At 46.4% G+C, this 21,156-nt stretch overlaps 1 protein-coding gene across 3 annotated transcripts; it reads left to right on the forward strand.

Annotated features, from left to right (window-relative positions):
- Nucleotides 1–7,398: 7,398 nt before the first annotated feature.
- ETV4 (ETS variant transcription factor 4) lies at nucleotides 7,399–20,959 on the forward strand. Of its 3 annotated transcripts, none has more exons than XM_042027790.1 (12): nucleotides 7,399–7,527; nucleotides 7,611–7,692; nucleotides 7,862–7,909; nucleotides 11,346–11,399; nucleotides 13,211–13,331; nucleotides 13,864–14,010; nucleotides 14,390–14,634; nucleotides 16,512–16,586; nucleotides 16,667–16,735; nucleotides 17,116–17,288; nucleotides 18,313–18,414; nucleotides 19,035–20,959. In XM_042027790.1, exons 1-12 carry the CDS (start codon nucleotides 7,483–7,485, stop codon nucleotides 19,254–19,256), a joined length of 1,383 nt encoding a protein of 460 aa, XP_041883724.1. In that variant the 5' UTR covers nucleotides 7,399–7,482; the 3' UTR covers nucleotides 19,257–20,959. The 3 variants fall into 3 exon arrangements, with proteins under 3 accessions (XP_041883724.1, XP_041883725.1, XP_041883726.1); XM_042027791.1 differs by having other exon boundaries at nucleotides 17,119–17,288; XM_042027792.1 differs by having other exon boundaries at nucleotides 7,614–7,692.
- The last annotated feature ends 197 nt before the right edge of the window (nucleotides 20,960–21,156 follow it).

The following is a 21,156-nucleotide window of genomic DNA, read 5'->3' on the forward strand; positions in this document are numbered from 1 at the left end:
GTGCAGACAGATGAAGCTGGGAGATCAACACTTTCAAAGCAAAACGAGCGGGCTGTTTTAAAGAAGGATTTTTTTTTTTAAGTGAAAAATTACCTGACGGACATTGGAGGGTCCTCCCTTCACACTCTTGACTTTTAGTGCTTCACACTGCTGTGTTTTCCTATATGAAAGAAAGATTGGTAGGTCATGTCTGTTAGAAACACAAACTGGTAATCAAGACAGGCATTTCTTCAAGTGCCTTACAAAAGGGTACAGCTCCCTTTTGACTCCTGATCAGTGCAGACTCCGTGCTCTAAGTTGTCTCAGTCGTTTTCTCAGCATTGTATTCTTCATGCTGCTCAAGCTGTGTGATTCTCTTCCAGCCTTCCAGGCTTTTCCCTAATCCATAACACTGTGCACAGCGATGGCCTCTGCATCTTTCACTACCTTTGTTTTAAGGGGTAACAGGCAGAATTTAAGGAGAAATTGCTATGATTTCTGCCATTAGAGCAATGAAGGTGCCAAACTATTATAAGAAAGCAATTACTACGATTATAATGACTATAACCTCCATTGCAACAGAATTTAACCCAATCCCTTCCCCTTTGTGGTGTACTCTGCAAGTTCTAATTAATGGTTGCCAGTGTCTATGAAAGATACCTTACCCCTCTGCAGGTGAGAAACTGAGGCACAGAAGTTGCTGGCTTGCCCAGATCCAGACAGAATTCCTGCTTGTCAGTGCCTGCCCCACTGCTGCTGTCAGTCCCAGGCGCTGGTGAGCTGCACACATGGTCCTCATCTGCTCTCGGGGATGCTCTCTGTGACACCACATCAGTCAAGTTTTTTGGAATGTTTCTGAGTTTCATGGTGGTGCAGGGAAGTGAAAGTACCCCAGTGAAAGTACAAGCCATGCTGAAAAATTAAGCAGAAGAGGTGATACTACGTAGTGTAAAAACCTGTGAGTACCAGTGAGTGAAGAGTTCACAGATTTTAAGAAAATGACACTTCAGACCAATAATGCAAGTGATTTTTAACTTGCTGCTTCTGGATTAATTTCCTTTCCTCTGATACAGCTGCTTTCCTGGCTAGAAGCTACATGCTTCTCTGTGCTAAACCAAGTGCAATGGGCTTTTATGGGAAAGGATACAATTTTCTTCCAGCTTCTTTAAAACTACACCTGACCAACAGCCCAAGGGGGTTTACAGCTTGTTGAGCACTTTCAGAAAGGAACAGGATGCCAGTGGCTGGGCTGGTACAAACTGCCTGGCTCCCTTACCAGTGCCAATGGAGCAACCTCTCTGCTTCTCTCATTTCTGGAGCCCAGTTCTGGAGCCCTTTTGCTTCCTGCATCACTGTCATGAGGAGCACTCTTGCAGCATCAGGCCATGGAAGCTGAGTACAGAGAAATTCCCTATCATTCTCTTTACATCCCTTCACAGGATACAGGGAATAGGAGCTGAGGGTGGCAGCCTACTGCTCATTCCCTTTTCCCTACAAGACGTGGCCCTTTCTCTGCACTTCATCTCCTGAGCAGAGATCTCTCTATTTGCTCTGTCTGGGTACATTATAGCAATATGACAATCAATTAACTGCACACTCTATCAGAATAAAGAAGCCACCCAACCTTATATAACTCTTTTTAATTGTTTTCTTACATTATAGCATTTTTGCTAAACTTATTCTGCCATAATTCACATAATTTAATTTCTCAAAGTGCTAATAAAATAATTGCTTCCTTCCTGTAGACAGAGTGCCTGAACTGTCTTCTCTCATTCAGAACATTATAAAAAGTGGCTGCCATGAATGCTTAAAAGGACTGTTTTATTCACAAGACTTGATACAAAATTGTTCTTTCCAGAGTCTGTGTTGTGTCTCAGACAGCCACAAAGGTGCAAGAAACCTACCCAGACACTTCCTTGCATACTGGGCCTCCCTGCACCTAGACTTGAAAAGCATGGCAAGTCTTATGAGCAAAGTTCTATGGGCTGGTGGAAATCTTCTGTCCTATTGCCCTTATACAGCAGCTTGAAAATAGAACCCAAAATTCAGATTACAGGTTATTAACTCATGCTACCATAGCTCCTCTTGCAGAGAGAGACTGAACAAAAGTAACATTTGTGATTTACATATTTAGGCTTGGGAAAGAGAACTTCCTGTCAGGAAGACATTCTGTGCATTTCAAACTTTGGTCAATTAGCCATGCCTGAAATTTAGATTTCCCTACTCTTCTGCCAATTACATCCACCCTATTTCTGGGAATATGGACTGATTATGCCAGATCCAATTTTGGGGCCTCATTGGACACAACCTTTCTTTTCTGTGCTTTTTGCTTCAAAATGAATTAGGATGGGGACACCTCCAAACCGTGGAAAGGTCCCTGGGGGTTCTGGGGGGTGAGCAGCAAAATGAGTGACCAGAGTGCTGCTGCAGCAGAGCAAGGACACTGGGCTGCACCAAGCAGGGCATCACCAGCAGAGCCAGAGCAGTCACTGTCCCTCTCAACGCTTGACAGGCCATGCCTGGAATACAGTTTGATCCCTGCTATACAAAAAAAAAGATGTGGACAGGTTGGAAAGGGTCCAGAGAAGGGCCACAAAGGCGCTCCAAAGCCTGGAAAGCTGCCACACGAGGAAAGGCTGAGAACTGGGTGTTTTAGTTCTTGAAGGGAAAGAAGGCTTAGGGGAAACCTTGTGACCGGGTTGCAGTGTTTTGGTAACAGCTACAGCAGCCAGAATGCTCAGTGATGGGCATGGGAGGAAGTGCATATGACCCAGTTAAATCTCACATTTTCTGCTTCTGCCCAGCACCCCTCTGGAGTCAGATGGTTAACTACTCAGCTTCACACTCTTTTAGCAGTCTTGTTGATCACGCTGATTTGGAAAATCCTCATTAGGATTCTGGCCTAAGTCAGACTGGATGGAAGATTGCACATACTTCAAAGGCAGAGCCTTTGCCGACAGCCTCATCAGCTGCAGAGGCTCAAAATTCCATAGCCTGGACAAGATTAACAAGAGGCTGCTGCAGTGACAGCAAAGCCAGCACTGATAGGCCACAATGTCACCAAAACATCTGATAAAAAACCAAATACTAAGAACTGCATAACCTGGGACCAATGAACATTGAGCCAATTAATTTCTCTGGGTTTTGATGGTGTAAGTATCTGAAAAATCTAATAAAATTCACGTGTCATAGAATGATTTTCTCTGCACACCCCAGGCTATGTGTGGATGAAATTATTTCTGTTGCACATCCTGGCCAGAATAAAGTAATGCCTTCATTCTCTAACATTAAAAATGTTGTTGGAGAGGTTTTTTTGTCTTTCCTGCAGTTTTGGTGGCAGCAAGGGCTTGACCCTCCCTCAGAATTTCATGCCAAATGCAGGCCACTGTGGTGTGTGCTACTGAAAAGCAGCAGAGACACAGACAAGGTGAAACCAGAGAGAGACTCTGCACATGCAATGCCCAGCCCCTTCTTTGCACACTGCCAGTAGTGAGGCTGAGTTGGAGCTGCACACGAGTGCTTGGCAGGTGTTTACAGTGTCGAGATTTCTGTGTTTTCTTAGGTATTGCATCACCTTACAAGGCAAAGCTGGCTGCTAACAACAGGCAGACTCAGCACCTTACTCAGGATATTCCTGTTCAAGGATCAACAGGGTATTGAAGAGCAGCTGGGCTGATTTCATGCCTGATGTTAAGAAACCTGAGCTCTTCATCCAGTTGTTTATTATTATTTTTATAAAACTGCACGTCTGTTCATGCTCCATTCTACAGTACAGAGAGGTTTCTTTCGACTTCCAGTGTGTCACTCTCTAAGACATTTGTAATTTGATCCCGTCTGTGTCAGCATCCATGTCTGAGAGCTTTACATTACACTGACCACAGCTGCTGGGGACTGCAGGGGATCCATCTGAAATTCAGGGTTGGGTTTTCTCAAACCCATACAAAAAATGGAGACAGCTAAATCTTAGGGATGGACACAGGAGGGGGAGGGGGATGAGGCACAAAATTCAATTGGTAACTAAGACAATAAAATGTAAGTCCAGGGAAGAAACACCTCAGGCAGTGTGTGTTACAATGATGGAATAAATCTGTTGGTAATACTTTGTAAGCAAGAATCAGCTCTCTGGTTTATGTATCACTTCTTAACTCTTCACACACTGCACACCTCAAGAAAAAAAAATCAGACAAGGCAATTAATCACCCTGAACATTAATTGGTCACACTTGATTAGCCAGCCTTTGAAAACAAATGTGACATAGAAATAGAAAAAGTCATTGATAGTAGTGACAGCACATCTCTGTCAGAGAAAAAAAATAAAAATGGCATTACTGTCTGGTTAGTACAAATGGCAGTGAGGTGCAGAAAGGATCACCTGGCTTTCTAAACTCCTTCTCAGAGAGGACTCTGGGTGCTGCTGGATCAAGTAGTCCAAGACTTTGTCAGCAGTTTATGTCAAAGGATTATATAGGTGTAATTGCAACTTTATACAGCTTTGTCCCACAGGATTAAGGATGGCAAATCAAATATATTAATATAAAAATTAATGATTTATTATGATAATGATTAGACTAGAAGATCTTAATCAGAATTATTTACTACATAGCATGGATAGCTATAACTACTACTGCAGCATAGTGAACTATTTTTGAAACAATACTGAAGAAATTATATTAAAGCTAGCCAAAACAATTATGAAGTAGCAATTATGATGTTACTCACCCAGACCAACAACTCTTTCACTCAGCCTTTGAGGAGTGAGCTTGAGAGTCATCCCCACTCAAGGAAGGGATTTCCACACACACCCGAAGGTGTTAGAAGAGCCTGCTGTCAAAAAGTGGGACTGGGCTTTTACAGTATGAAATCCCCAGGCCATCTGTCAGCTCAGCAGAGAAGTATCTGTAGTGTCACCTGTTGGTTTCTTTATCAGGTACTTTACCAGCTCTGCCGTATATTCATCTCACTGTCAGGATGTTTAACCTTGAGTTCAAAAAGTCAGGCTGGTTTCAGCATTATTCAACACCAAAAGCAGTGTGAGTCCCACCCTTCTCCATTCCCCACTGACAGTTTTGCAAATAGGGTGAAGTTTGAGTTGTTTTACCCCCACTCCAGGCAGAGCATCCTGCTACAGGTGATGACTCCACCACTGTCCTGGGCAGCCTGTTCCAATGTTTGACAACCCTTTCAATGTAGAAATTTTTCCTGATATCCAATGGAAACCTCCCCTGCACAACTTGAGGCTGTTTCCTCTTTGTCCTACCACTTCTACTTGGGAGAAGACATGAGCCCCCACCTCACCACAAGCTCCTTTCAGGCACTTGTAGAGAGTGAGAAGGTTCCTCTGATCCTCATTTTCTCCAGGATGAGCCCACCCAACTCCCTCAGCTGCCCCTTATCAGACTTGTGTTCTAGAGAGTCTCTAGTCCCTCTTCACAGAGGAGTGAAATGACAACTACAATGAGACTTAAGGCTCCTCAGACATCAGCATTCCTGTTCCTGCCACTTGGATGGGAAATTAGAACATCACAGAGGAAACAGATCTTACAGTAGAAAATGCCATCCTATTTGGAGTTCAGAGCGCAGCCAGGGATTGAAGTCAGATCTCAGTAACAAAGTTTCTGTTCTGTTCTTAACTAGGAAATGTAGCACTAATAACTGAGAGTCAAACTCCCGTTTTTGCTGTGATATCTGTAGGCAAAAGTGCAAAACGTGAGTGTGTGTTGACACCTAGACTTTGTAAGACATTTAAAGTATAAATTGCATAACAACAATCTAACTGGGAGAAATATTCTCTTACAGCTGTCTGAGAAAACTGGATTAACAGCCTGAATAGCCTGCTGCAAATTATATGGAGCAGAACCACACACATGTTAACTGTAGGAAGTTTACATCCAGCACCTGGTCCCACATCCCCAAACACTGTAGACGTGGTTAAATGCAGCACTGGAATTCCAGCTTACTCTGCCTTGAGAAAATCACTGAAGTGTGTGAGTTAATCTGAATTTTCAGTTTTAGCAAATTTGTTTCTGCTCCATATAATTTGCAGCAGGCTATTCAGGCTGTTAATCCAGTTTTCTCGGACAAATGTAAGGGAATATTTCTCCCAGTTAGATTGTTGTTATGCAATTTATACTTTCAGTGCCTTACAAAGTCTAAGCAGAACTGTGTGTCAGTCAGGTTTCCTGACACAGTTGTAGCCTGTGAGCATAAAGATCAAAATATATACTGACTAGATATTTAAACTTCACAGGCACCCCTTTCACAGTAAGCAGAGCAGTACAGCAAACTGGGAGGGGTGAGCTGTTGAGAAAACATCAAAAATGTACAATTCCATTTAGCCTTATGGATTACTTTCCCCTTTTTCTCTTGAGTACCTATTTCTCTTCCAGAAGATGACAGCCTATGGATGATTATCTTATTATCACCACATCCCACCTGTCACTAATATATTTTGGGGAATAAATCGGCTTAATAAATGTTAAATAGCATCTTGGAATTTTAGAGGAGAAATTTGGGGGGAAAAAAATAACTGGGTGCATGCACATGGCCCAGGAGTCAGCACCTGGCATCTGGAAAAGCAAAGCGACTTTTTTTGGTGTCCAAATCCCAAGACTAGATTTTTTTTTTTTTAATGTTCTTGTCCCTTAGCATTTGTATGAGTAAAACTGATTTTGACAGCCAGGGCTTTAGTTATTTTCGTTCCAGCTGTGCATGTGTGAGATTTCTTCCAACTCCTGTTGAAACTTCCTCGTAGCAGAGCTGAACATACCTGAAGGGTGTTTGAAAATGACTGCAAGGAGTGTTTGAAAGCGACTGCGAGGTGCGTGGGAAGGGGAGGCCCGGCCGAGCGGAGTCTGGGCGTGCGGCCTCGCTTGAATGAACTCCGGGAGAATTCTATTTTTTTTTATGAATGGGAGCTCCGCCGTGAATGAACAGCGGAGCTCTGCGATGTGATTGGTCCTCCGGGGTAAAAGCCACGCCCACTCCGGAATGGGTGACGGCCGAGGCGAGCGGGGATTGGCGGGCGTGCCCCAACACAGAGCTTCATTCACAAATTCGATGAAACAAAGGAGTGGGCGAGCCGGGCCCGTGAGCGAGGGGCCAATGGGCGGCCGGGCCCGGGCCCACGGCGGCCTCGGAGCTCGCACGGGGCGGCTCCGCCGCGGGCTCCGCGTGGGCCGGGGCCGCCGGCGCTGAGAGACGGCTCCGGACGGGACCCGAGCCGAGCCGAGCGGGGCTTCTGTCCTGGGGCGGCCGGGGGTTCGTCCCGGCCGGGAGCTGGTGGGCTCGGTCCCGTCTCGCAGTACAAGTTCGGCAGCTGCGACGCGGTCGCCGCCTCTCACGGACACCGGGAGCGCCGGGGAGCGGCGACGGTCGCGGTCCTGCCGCCGCTGCGGACCTCGGCCCGTGGCGACCACCCCGCCCGGCCCGGCCCGGCCCGCCCCGCCGCACCCCTCCCCGGTACCCTCCCCAGATGCCCGAGGAGAGCGGATAGAGCCCGAGGAGGATGAAGAGGTACCTGGACCAGCAGGTGCCGTTCACTTTCCCGCAGGTGAGTGGCGGCTCCGCCGGGCGGGGGTTCCGGGCTGGGTCCGCTCCGGCCGGGGACTCCGCTCTGACCCGCTCCTCCTGTAGCAGCCCCCGGGTGGCGGAGCTGTGCTGGGCGCTGGGAAGACCCCCGGGGAGCCGGGCGTGCCGCCGGCGCAGGACTCGGAAGGTGAGGGGGGCCGGGGGCGGAAGGAGGGCTGGGGGTGGCGGGGGCGGCTGGGCAGGGGCCGGGTCCTCCCCCCGCGCCTCCTCCCCACCTCCTCGTTCCGCCGGCACGGCCGCGGCTGGAGCATCCCGCTGTCCCTCCGCAGCTGAGCATCCTTCCCCTCTCCCCGCAGAGCTCTTCCAAGACTTGAGGCAGCTCCAGGAGACGTGGCTGACTGAAGGTAGGCTCCTTCCCCCAGCTTTGGTTGGTTTTGATCGTCTTTGAGTTGTTTGTCTTTTGAGGTTTGTCCCGCTCCTTTGCTGTGTTTGCCTGGCTCCAAACAAAAGTGGTTTTTTCAGACTTGCCAACCTCTGGCTTGTGTAAATTAAGACGCTGAATGACACTATTGTGCTGGGCATTTGCTTATGAATGGGACTTGGCTGCTGGCCCGCTTTCCTGGGTACAGTTTTCGCTTCAGGCTATTTGTAACTGCTTCGATTTTATGCTAATTTGTCACTTATCTTTGTTGGTTGCCAGAACGTTGATATTTTCTTAAACAATGAAGTAGTCTTTTAATTTGGGGAACTAAATGCTTCCCTTATTTTTTTTTTTTTTTTTAAATATGATCCTTTGTGGGGACCTGGATGGAATTTACACACTTTTCAGTTTGGTGTCTTAATTATTTTGACTTTGAACTTCAAGGAAAACTTCGAATGCCAGGGAGTCACATTAATTCCAAGTGAAACTAGTTTTAAACATGGTGATTTTGCTCTAATTCCAGCACTACAGATGGTCCATTTTCTAGAAAATTCAAAACACGTCCTCAAGTACAGACTCTTGATAAATACAGAAGTGCTCATTGTGATCTAGGTACTTTAAAATATTTAACAATAATGATATAAAAATATACATTTTGAGCAGGTTATTTCCTCTAATTTTAGCACAGGTGAGGGACAATCTTCTCAAACAATTCTTTTTTTAAGCCTTCGGAAAGGTATTTGCCAGCTAAGTAAGATTATTAAGGAAAAACAAAATCAAGTGTTTTATGTTCATTTCAAACGGAACTGAAATGAGTTGACATCGATCAGGCAGTGTTTCAGGAGTGTGAGGATTGCAAGGACGCAATGGGAATTACCCGGAGGCTGTTTCAATATTGAAACGTGCACGTAACTTACATCAGCGCAGGAAAATACGTGTTAATCGCTGGGCATGTAACAGAGCTGCTGAATGTGCACACAGGCTCGAGATTGAGTTCTTTCAAATCCTAGAAGAACTCGAGCTGCCAATTAGTTTGCCTCTGAACTGATTTTTGGTAGACTTTCAATTTTAGATTTTCTCATGTTTGATGATATTTTTAGCTCACCAATCTAAAGGATTTGCATAGAGTCTCTGACAGTATATTTTTCAGTAGCAGAGTGTTTGTAGGATGAATTTGGAAGTCCCCTGTGGTGAAGGGAAGGTCCCCCATGGGCTCATAGCACTGTAGAGAAAGAGGTGCTCTGCTTTTATCCAGGATTAGTAAACGATGATGCAAACCTTATTGCATGTGTTTGGAATATAGGCAGAGATTTTTTTATTATTATTTTTCATAGCTCATAGCATCTGATCAGAGTCCAAGTGAAATCCCTGAGAAATTCAATATGTGTTTTAATATTCTAGTTTATGATTTTAGACTGCATGTCAGGAACTGGTTTCTCCCATTGTTACTCCCATTTCCAGACTTAAAACAAGAAAAATGACCCTCTGAAGCAAACTGCCTTTTGGTTTTTTTCTATTCACCGTTATGTCAAAATATTTTCCTGAATGGTGAAAATATTTTTTTACTAATGTCCTGTGTGTGTCTCCACATTAATGTTTGTTCATGAGATTGGGGGATCAAAACACTGAAGAGCACCTTCCTAAACAATGGACAAGAAAAAGTGAAAACATGAAATATGTTATTTATTCTCTTCCTCTATCACATTTAGTTTTAAAAAATATTTATTTATTTATTTACAGTTCTTGGTGTTACTTTTTAAATAAAAGAGGAACAAACTTAGGAAGGAAGCAAACTAGAAATTAGGCATCAGCCAAAAATGTTAATGCATTTAAACCACATATACACCTGTTTATGTGTGTCGCTACATGTATTTGTGTGATTTCAGTCATAGAGGTATCTCTTTGTTATCTTTTTAAGATATTTTTACTAGTGTCAATTAACACCTGATTTCTCGTTTTGAGAGTCAAAGAATAATTCTGCATATAGATGCCTCCTAAAAGAAACATATGCTGAAAAATCCTAGGCCTGGTTACTAAAAGTCTAGTTTTCTTTTGCACCATTTTTACCAGGATCTGGTAGACTGCATGGGTGTGATCCTGGCAGTTGGTAACTGTATGGAACTAATTTCAAGCCCAGTAATTTATAGAAGTGCATCAGCATTCAGAGAAACAAAAAAGAATCTTCCTTGGAGAAGAGTGGCCGAGGCAGGTACCTGAGATGGCTGCAGGGAGCAGATTCACCTCTCCAGGTGTCCCTAGGCAGAAAATTTGAGTTCCAGTGCTCCAGCTCTTGGAAGTTGTGTGGGAAATGGTGGGGTCTGTGTTGGTGCCTGAAGTCTGAGTGACTGGAACAAGACCAGATTTGGGCTTCAGATGTGATTAATTATCCCAGTTCTTCCAAGTATAGGTGTTGGTTTGGGGAGAACAAGAAAATACCTGGGTTGCAGAATACATGAAGTAGGTAGAGAATATAAAAATTGAAATAGTCTTTTGGCAACTGTGTCTTCAGCCTTCTAGCACAGGACTGTAGCTGTCTGCAAATGTCACTGCCCAGCAGTGAGGCTGGGTGCTTTCACTCCAGCCTTGCCCTTCATTTCACATTTGTTCTGTGGCCTGTTGCTCTCAGTATTTAATTTTCTTTGTGACATCACCAGTGGCTGTGAAGTCCAAACTCTGCTCATACAATATGATCCCAATAATTTCTTCTATTTCCATGTTGCTTTTTAAGGATAATTCATAGAATTAATTTTCTAGATTTTTTTCCTCAGTTGCCCATCTTTCATTGTTTATATTTCCAGTTTGTTGTCACACAGGTTATTTGAAGGAACAGTGGTTGCAGAATGAAGGTTTGGCCAGCTCCATTCTCATTCCCCACCTGTTAGCACAGTGTTACTCCCTGAGGTTCATTTTTGGCGTGTTTAGTCTAGCTTAGTTTCAAGTGACTGGGATTAGTGGGCTTCCATCCTTTATGTCCCTTAACTTTGACTAGATCACCTCTGTTTCAGAGCTGACAGAATGCAGTCTGTTGTCCACTCTGCAATAATGAAAATTGTAGGTTTGTCTGTTGTGTTCTGGCAGCAGAATTTCTTTCAGCAACAGTGACAGATTTTATGAAATAACAACAATCTCCTGCGAGCTCTCCCTTCCCTGTAGTAAAAGGGATGTAAAAGTAATTGTTAGAAGTAATAAAATATGGGTAAGATTGTCCCCAGGGTTTCTCCCAGGACACACAGGTATTCATTAATCCCAAAGGGAAACTCCGTAGTCACTAAAATCATCCCAGCAGAAAGCTCAGATGTTTCCTGCATTGATTTATTTCTGCCTTACTGTTAATTATGCTGTACAAAGTGCCAGAACTAACTCTTCCCTCTCTCTTTTTCTGCCTCCCTCCTTTCCTCCTTCCCTCTCTCTCCTGACAGCTCAGGTTCCAGACAATGATGAGCAATTTGTGCCTGACTTCCATTCAGAAAACTGTAAGTAGCATGGGGATAATCATGTCTCCTGGGGGAAGGGCAAATCCAAATTTTGGAGCCTTCCATGCCCCCACCCCAGGCAGTTTCCCCCACATAAACTGAAATGAAGCACTTTTTCTGGTTGCACTTGTTTACCTCCTTTCCCCAGACGTGGCCCCGCAGCACAGCACAGCTCGGTCTCTGAGTCATAGATCTTATTTCTTTCTCTTTTTGACCTAGAACTGAGGAGAGGGATGGTCCCACATTTCACTCTGAGTGAATTAACGAGTCAGATGTAATGTGATAGCCTGTTCCAGCTATTAGGGGTTGGGAAGAATTGGCTGCTCCTAACACCTCCAGCTTCTTGAAAGTTCCACGGAGTTCAGTGTAATGGAGAGAGCAGGTTTTTTCCCCCCCGGACCCAGCTGACCCATCAGTATTTTTAGATGGGTTGTATACATCCGTACACTGGGAAGGGCTGCTACAGGGGAATGTAGCAGACACAAAAGACTCTCTTCTCTTCTGGTCCTTCCTTGGGCCTGGGCTGTTTGCACAGGTGCAGGAGTGTCATGCTCGGAATGCTGAATCCACTGCAGGTGTGTGGAGACCACTGGGTCAGGGCATTCTCCCCTCTCTCAGTCTGGGCAGTGCCCAGAGCTGTTTGTGGGTGGGTTCCTCTGCTCCAACTCATGGCAGCCACAGGAGCCAGGTGTGCCTGAGGAGCAGCAGGAGCCAGAAACAACAGAAGGCTCTGGAATCTTATGGATTTATTTATGTACATTGATTCTGTCAAGCTCTCTGAGTGGTGGCAAGATCGGCTTTTCTGCTGTGGGATGAAATCAAAGACAGCCAAAAGGAGTCAGGGTTTTGGAGGAAGGGGCAGATATCCCCCTCTTGGTGTGAGAATTAATTTTGGGGAAGGATGTTTACAATAGAAACCTCCTGTGCTACGAGAGGCAGCAAAGGCCTTTTTCTGACCCTTTTAGCTGTCTGCTTGCTTCTGAAGGGACACTTAGAACTTTATGTGAAGGAGAACTAGCTTGAAAATGGCTGGTGCATGCAGGGCTCAGGTCACTCCTGAAATAAACTCAGCAAAAATATGAGGGCTTGATGGATCAGGATGTTACTTCCCATCCTTAAAAGCAGTCACAGTGCTGAACATCCCAGACCCAGAGCAGCATCGTGTGACTTAAAGAGGTGGAAGGAAGCTGGTGATGCAGGACTGGATCTGGTCTTAGTAAAAAATTTCAGCTTTGATTTGGAGGGCAGATCCTTCCCTAGTTTGAAAAAGTAGCCTAGACATATCTACCTCTCTGGGGTTACTTTCCTTCCTAAACATCAGTGACCTCCCAACAGCAGCAGCAGAGCCCACAGGCAAAGGCAGAAGATGCTCAGCCCATCCTCCAGCCAGGACAAGCCGTTCTGAGCAGCTAGGAAGCAAGTTTTGTCCCCTGCTGGATTGAATGAAGCATAAGAAGTAAATGCCCACATCCTACTTCCTGGTGCTGTAAACTGCCACCCACATTTGTTATTCATGAAATTCTGACAGCCCAGAAATATCCCTCCTTGTCTGCGTCAGGCTTTTGCCACAGACCATGCACTGAAAATGGAAAGAAACCTTTTTACTTTTTTTTTTTTTCCCTTGGACTGTCACTGGTGTTTTGGATGAGCAGAGCAGTTTTGAGATTCCTCCAATCCCACATTCAGGGATGCTGGACAGTTTGCATAGAAGAGATTTAGTGAAGGGACACCTGCATTTGAAAATGCCTGATAATCATAGCTCCCCATAAAGAAGAAAAGTGTTAATTTGATCTTTCCTTTCTCTCCTGCAGTAGCTTTTCACAGTCCTCCTGCTAAGATTAAAAAGGAGCCCCAAAGCCCCTCAGAGCCCACGCTGTCCTGCAGCCATGAGCAGCCATTCCAGCACAACAGCGAGCAGTGCCTTTATGCCAGGTAAAGTGGCTCACACAGAGGAGGGACAGGAGCTATTCTGAAATCAGGTGCTGCTGCATTATCCAATAATGGAGTGTGTGCCAGCAGCCCTGTCTGTGCTGAGTACAGGCGAGCAGTGGTCAGCAGCTGTGGCCCCCAGCGAGGGTGGCCACTGGGCACCTCAGGCCTGGGTAGATCAGCTCTGGCCTTGCCTGTGTTTCATCCTCCCTTGTGCTGATATTCAGCAGTCTTGACATCTGCCACATGCCTCTCCCCATTGCCTTCCAAAACCTCCTGTCCCACACCTGACCCCACCGCCCACAGTGCCCTTGCCTGAGCTGTAGTGTGGCTTCTTCCAGCACAGACACCTTCCCTGGCTTCTGCTTGAAGGGTCGTGTCCATCAGTCAGCAATCAGACAGCAGGGAGTTTATGCTGAGTTTTCTGGCCCAGGTGGCTGCACAGAGGGACAGAGCATGTTTGACAGGTTCCCAGATGCTGCCACAAGTCCTTCTGGAGAGCTGAAATGCTGCAATATCTGTTTGACTGTTCCAGTGCCTACGATCAACCCAGACAGTCCCCCAGCCCAGGAGTCCTGATACAGCCACCGTTCCAACAGTTCCCTAGACAGGACAGGAGCTTCCTGACCCCTGTGGGGCCACCCCACTCCACACCCAGCTGTGGATACCTCAGTGAAAACAGGTGAGTTATTGCCAGGAGGAGGCAGCCACTGGCAAGGATTGCCCTCCTTGGTGATGAAGAGAGGAAGGGCTGCAGCACCCAGATGGAAATGTTCTGTTCACAGTGATTGCAGGATCCCCTCCTGTGGGACCCACCGCTGCTGCCTGGGGTGTGAAGCCCATAACCTTAGCCCTGTCGGGTTCTGTGAATGACGGGCTGTGTAGCAGCTACCCTTGGAAACATCCTTCCCTGGGGTCCCTTCCTCGCCCCAGCCATGAGTGAGCTCCTACAGCTCTAGGAACAGGCTGAGGAAGTTTCTGTCCTTCAGCCAGCCCTGTGCCAGGGCTGAATTCAGAGGGCCAACAAAGTCTCAGCTGTCTCATGTCCTCTCCCTTCTTAGCTCTGCATACCAGCCACCTGTGGAGATGTGCCATTCCTTCCCATCCTCCCAGGGCATGGCCCAAGAAGACCCCATTGCCTACCAGTGCCAGCTGCCCAAGCCCTGCCTCCAGTACCCCCATCAGGGCTTCAAACAGGAGCACCACGACCCACAGTACGAGCGGGCAAACCAGGCAGGCAGCAGCCACCAGTACCCAGCAGCTGTGGTGGTCAAGCAGGAGCAGGTGGATTACATGTACGACTCAGGTAGGCAGAACTGGCCCTTTCTGACTGCATGAACCAGGCATCAGTGGGGTGAGCAACTCCTTGGTGAGCATCCATCACTGGTGCTCTTTGAGCTTTGAAGCAGCTCAGTATCAGGAGCAGGTGCTGCCTGGGGAAGTGGCCTGGGTAACTGGCTATGTAGCAGGAAACCAAGACAGTTCTGTCTGTTCACTGCAGCCAGGATAAGGCTGGGACATTCACCATGTTCTGGGAAAGACTTCCTGGTAGGGAGTTGAAAGTTCAGCAAGATAGGAGGTAGAAGGTGGTGTTAAACCCATTCGAACTAGATTAAAGCATGCTTTTCCCCCCACCCACAAGGGAATAAGTAGCCAAGGGAGACTCAAAATTCATGATTAGCCCGCTCGCACCATCAGAAATAAAGAAAAGGGTGTTTCCAGTTTCACAGGGAACTTTTGTCTTCAGGGGTACTTGTGAGCTGGAAGGTTGCAGAAAATAAGTGAGGTCAGCTTTGAAGAAATCATACTGAAAACAGTCTGTAACTGGCAGAAAGGCAGGGATCAAATATGTTGGACCTTGTACAGAAAAACTGTCTTGGATCCCTGCAGCAGAAGGTCCCTCTAAGCACTGGCAGAGGAAAAGGGCTCTGGGTGGGCTCAGCTCAGTTCCAGGGTGCTGCTTGGTGTCCCTTGGAGGATCAGCTTCCACCTGCTACTTCCCATAGAAACAAGATACAGAGATTGCAGGGGATGACAAGAGAAAAAAGTTTATAGTGCCAAAAATAGCTCTCTAGATGCCAGATCCACCAGGTGATCCTCTTATTTTTCCACAAGGGATAAATGTTATTTTTCTGGCAGACCTGTCAAAGGCTCACTACCCTGAGATCACAATACCCTCTTCCAGAGGGAATGTTACTTCTGGTTTCCTGGTATTTTAATGGACATCTTGAAATGTTTCCTTTAGCAGAAATAAACACATAAATAAAAAGCTCCTGTGAGGGTATCACTGTGATGATATTGATATTACACTTTCGCCGGGTCCTTCTGTTCAGAAAATGTGCAAAGCCAGAAGAATGCGTTTTGTGAGAGTAGTTTATGATTGTAATAACACCCAGTCTGTCAGCTCAGAGTACTCTTCCCTCAGCATCAGCAAAATCTCTGCTGGAAGCAATGGCCAGACACAGGTGTGTGAGGGAAATGTAAGGTAAACCTTTCCAAAGCTCCCAGTTACAGCTCCTGCTTCAGCTGTGTGCAGTAAATAAATTTGATTCAGAAAACACAAGATACAGAAGACACAAATTGCAGTGCACAGGCAGCACTGTACACTGCACACAGAATCATGAAAAGGCTTCCTGCTTGTTTTTAGCAAAGGCTGGTTTTGTTTTTATGTTGTCTAAAGTGCTTGTGAGAATGCCCCATCATGGTGTGAGAAAGCCAGGGAGACTTGAGACATCTGAAATGACATTTGTGAGACTCTGCAGAAACATTCAGATGCCACTGCTCTCCATTCACATCATCATAGTACTCCTGGGAAAATGCAATGCCTTCTTACCTCAGAAAACAGCAGAAAAGTGTGTAGTTATCTTAAACTGAGATGAGAGAGAGGTTCAAATTAAGCCTATTGTCCATGATTTTGTATAAAAGTGATGCAGAGGTGACTGGCTGGCTATCCTGGCTGCTCTGAAGGATGGTGTGTGATAGGGCCACAAAAACTTACTACTCTGATTCGTGATTGGGAGGGTAATGCAAATGAAGTTGTAGTTTCCAGTGTGCCACTAATCCTTTAGGAGGGCCCTAAGAGGACGTTGGTCAGACAGCTGCACTCACCTGTCCACCTTTGCAGAGCAAGGCCATTCTGCCACCTGTGTTTTTAAATAAATGAGTTTGTTAATTGTTCTGTAGATGTTCCTGACTGTCCTTCCATGTACATAAGTGCTGAGAGTTATCCAAGCCATTCAAATACAGAAGATACATTAGGTAAGAAACATTCCCTGCACAGGATCACCCTCGGTACTACCCTGGCTGGCTGTGACTGCTGATGTTGCTTTCTCTTTCAGGCTGCAGCTATGACAAGCAGATGAGGTCCTTTACTGATGATGTCTGTGTTGTTCCAGAAAAATTTGAAGGTTGGAGAAAGAATGGCTTGGAGTTTTGGTGTAAGATAGGGTTATTCACCATCTTAGCCAGCCACTTGACTGGTGTCTACATAGTTCATTACACTGTGTTCTTGCAGGTGTGTTCGTACCCAGATTTTTGGTATTCCACTTTTTGAGCTTTCTTAGCAGCAACCAGGCCTTGTAGCATAAGTAGCTTAATTGTGACGTAGAGCAGGGCTGCTCTGGGAAGAGTTGCTTGTGAATTGGCTGCTGTTTTGTGTGAACTGAAATACTCCTGGTCAACATTTGTGAAATTGTGAAAAGTGCTGCTTTTTTTTTTTTTTCTTTTCTTTTTTCCCTAGTGGTTTTTGCACTGTTATCCTTAGAAATGTCCTGTTTGTTCTTCTCAGCAGGAGACATCAAGCAGGAAGCCGGAGGGTACCGGGAAGGACCCCCATACCAGAGACGGGGATCGCTCCAGCTCTGGCAGTTCCTTGTGGCCCTGTTGGACAATCCCACCAATTCCCACTTCATTGCCTGGACTGGTAGAGGAATGGAGTTCAAGCTCATTGAGCCAGAGGAGGTGAAACCATCAAGGTTCTCTACAGGCTCAGGGGAATCAGCCACTGTTTCTGGGGCTGCAAATTCTAAAGCAGTTTTTCCTCTGCCCCGTGAAGCTTCTTTCTGCCTGCCAGTGGCACTCGCTAGAGCCTGCAGCAAGTCAAGGTTTTTAGAAGAGGTCAAAACACTTGAGTGACACAAATACCAGGTTTAAGAAAGGCTGCTTGTATGTAAGTTTAGAACCTCAGCTATGCAGTGAGTCAAATTACCCACTGCCTTCACTTCCCTGGATACTTCACTCTCAAGCTTGCAGTGACCTGTGCTGTCTTTCGTGCTCCATACTTGAGGCTGACATTGAGGTTTGGAGTTTTGAACCCCAGCGATTGCAGCAGTTTTCATAAGGATCTGGAAGCAGATAAATCCTAATCTATTTCAAACTGACTTTAACTGAAGTGTAATTTCAAATGCTGCCATGTTCCAGAAAAACCAGTGGTACCTGACAGTACCTGGGAGATGTGTCCATAATATCTGTTCATATCTAGTTCCAAGTAGAGCTGCATTTAGCACCGTTCTTGCTACATATCAAAATTTATGGGCACTTTCAGTGCAGATGAGTTGTCTTGGCAGGTTGACATCGGGTTACAACAGATTTCTGAGTGTCATGGACAAAGCTGAGAATCGTGTAGGAGTAGGAAGGCAGAGGTCTCTTCCAGTGTGTGCCCTCGTACTTGGTCTCCTGATAAACATGGGACCCTTGAAGATTTAGTGTTACAGAGCAGCCCTTAGGCATCCTCAAGCTTTCAGAGTACTGGAGAGTGAGGAGCAGTGGTGACAGCAAATGAGCTCTGTAGTGGCCAGAACTTCTCTGTGATACAGAGTGCTTGAGTTCTCCTCATGTTAAAAAGCTGCTAAATTATTGATGAGTCTGTTATTTAAATGTCTGTGTGTCGTGGTACCATCCATCCAAAGAGAAACAGCTGGATGGTATTTTTTTCTCTTGGGCTGGGTTCACAGACATTCCCACAGTTTAGTGCTTTATTCTGCAGGTGGCCAGGCTGTGGGGGATCCAGAAGAACCGTCCAGCCATGAACTATGACAAGCTGAGCCGATCACTTCGCTACTATTACGAGAAAGGCATCATGCAGAAGGTCAGTTTGCAAAGCAGGGGAAAACTTTATGCTTTAAGTGATGCTCCTCTTGTTTGAGACAGGAAGTCCTACAGACAGAATGTCCTTGAGCTAGCCAGGCATCCCAAGCTTGCTCTCCCCAAAACTTCTCTTTGCTGTAGTTAATGGAGAAGCTGTGAAGGAGCTGAATGTAGGCAATGCATGAGAAATAAAACAAAGAGGGAATTATGATTTCTTTCTTTTTTTGTATATGTCTGCAGTCAGGAGAGTTGCAGTTTATGTAGCTTCAAGGAGATATAATCAGTCCTTCCTCTTGTGAGAGAAAGGCAGCCTGGATCTTGGCCCCGTGTGGTAGGGATGGTCTGTGGCACACCCAGAGTGTGTCTCAGTACAGACTGTTCAGGGACTGCTGCTGCTGTTGTTACCTGGACAAAGAGTCAGCTGGCAGCATCCCAGTTCCCAGGAGCTGTTCCAAGGGAGGCCAGAGCAGCAGAGAAGAGGACAGCACAAGGAGAAAATTACAACTCTGACATGTCTCAGGGCAGGCAGATGTTTTTGCAGGCCTTCCCTGGTGCTGGGGAGCACTGCCTAGTGCTTCCCTGGGCCTGCAGCATTCCCCTCCCCTCATCTCGTCCCTGCAGGTGGCTGGGGAGCGCTATGTGTACAAGTTTGTGTGTGAGCCTGAAGCCCTGTTCTCCATGGCCTTCCCCGATAACCAGCGGCCAGCGCTGAAGGCAGAGCTGGACCGGCAGATCAGTGAGGAGGACACGGTGCCTCTTTCCCACCTGGATGAGAGTGGCTCCTACCTGCCAGACCTCGGGAGCTTCCCTCCACAGCTCTACAGCAAAGGCTACACGTACTAGCACTGCTGGGAGCACGCTGTGCCACACGTGGCTGTGTACAGAAGGAGATGGCTGGTTAGTATTCGACTGGTATCAGCATTTTTTCAGGCCAGCACTAAACGCTGAACACCTGCTTTGGTCAGGACAAGTGTTCAGGTACACAAGTGGATAATCACCTCACAGCAGACAGGGCTCTTGTGTGCTTGTGATTAAACTCTTACTGTGTCAGGATGGGGCATGCTCTCAGCTGTGCAGACATCGTCCGAGCAGCAGAGCTACAGCTGCAGCAGCAGCTCAGGTAATTGGTGCCTCTAGCTGTATCAAACACCTGTCACAGTCCCTCTCATTGCAGAGGGAGGGGATGCTGTCCCACCAGGTTTTTTTCCAATGTATGAGAATGCTACAGTGCTGCTGCTGACTCCATTCCTCCATGACGTGTACTGAACCTCTGTAGGACCTGCCCTCAGCTCTGGCCAGAGGAACTCACTCAGAAAGGCCAGCTTAGCCTTCTTCCCAGGATGGCTGCAGGGCAATGGTCACAGATCTTATGCCTTCCTTGGGGAATACTCGTTGTCTCGTACATGCATGCTCCTGCCTTATCACCTCCTTGCTCATGCCAGGAGTTTCTGGTATTCAGGCACTCTGAGCAGGGTAGGTGGAGGCCTTGGCCAGGATTAGAGTAGTCCTGGAGTACATGGCCCAAAGCCATGCAGGGGAATTACAGAGGAGCTTGATTGCATTGGTCTGGGGCACAGGTCAAAGCCAAGGCCATGTTCAGGTAGAGGGATTGTGGGAAGCAGCAAGGCCTGAGACACCAGCTCAGTGTTGTGTTGTGGCTTTTCCAAACTGAAAAACTTCTTCAACAAACATTCTCAGGATCTTTGAAGAGCTGCCAGGCTCTTGAGTGTGCCCATCCTGGGCTTGGCTAGAAAATCACGTGAGGCAAGAGAAGAACCTGGTGGAGGTGTGATTAAAAAATCCTATACAAAGTAACCTAAACCATACATAGATCTTAATATAGGAATTCAGACTTAAACTCCACAGATATTTGCATGTTTGAGGGGAATTCAGAGGTGTTGAAAAGGCAGCTCTCTCTGCAGAAAATGCAGCACATGCAACTTGACTAAACTGGCAGGTTTTCCACAACAGTAAATATTCATAATGGGCACCACATCCTCATTAAGAGGTGCTTCATTTTTTAATTAGCAGCTCCACCACATTTCTAGCTGGACAAGACACAGTACAGTGTACCCATACAGAAAAAGTCTGTTTCCTACTGCTTCAGATTGATGTTTCAGTTGCTGAATACAGAGCATTACCAATCCTGCCAGCATGGTAGCCTGTAGAGAAAATTCTGTATATTTGATTGAAAGCCTGATTTCCCCTGATGACTCTCCCCTGCATGGCTAACACCAAACCCTCCCAGCCTCGTCCCCGACTGCAAGAGCCATGAAAGGCAGCATTCCCTGCCTGAGGAGAGGCCAGAGACTCAGAGCAGTCTGCTCTGCTGCTGCCTTTGCAGGCCCTGTGCAGAGACTTGGTGTTCTGACAGTTCCTGACCCTCCTGCCTTGCCCTGCACCTTCCTGGCCAGCACAGTTCCTGTGGTGTCCCCGATGTGAGGGTGAAGGGGAGCCCTTCCTTTGGTATAAGCTGCCTTTACTATTTATGAGTGTAAAAATATTATAATTAATAAATTGGTCTGTCTTGGGCCAGTGCAACTTCACTGATTCCCTGACTTATCCTCCTTTACCTTCTGAGCTTGCTTTGCACATCTCCTTGGCACCAGCTCACAGCTTTGGGAATGTGATCCAGAGGGATCAGGGATGTGTGTTTACTTCTGAATCTTGATGGGAGCTCAAGAAATGAACACTGCAAATACACTCTGCATTTCCAGTTCAGCTAGACTGAGAGGAAGCTGGT

The sequence above is a fragment of the Corvus kubaryi genome, unplaced genomic scaffold, assembly GCF_017639235.1.
Source record: "Corvus kubaryi isolate FWS band 111438036 unplaced genomic scaffold, C.kubaryi_AGA036_p1.0 37301, whole genome shotgun sequence".
NCBI lineage: Eukaryota > Metazoa > Chordata > Aves > Passeriformes > Corvidae > Corvus > Corvus kubaryi.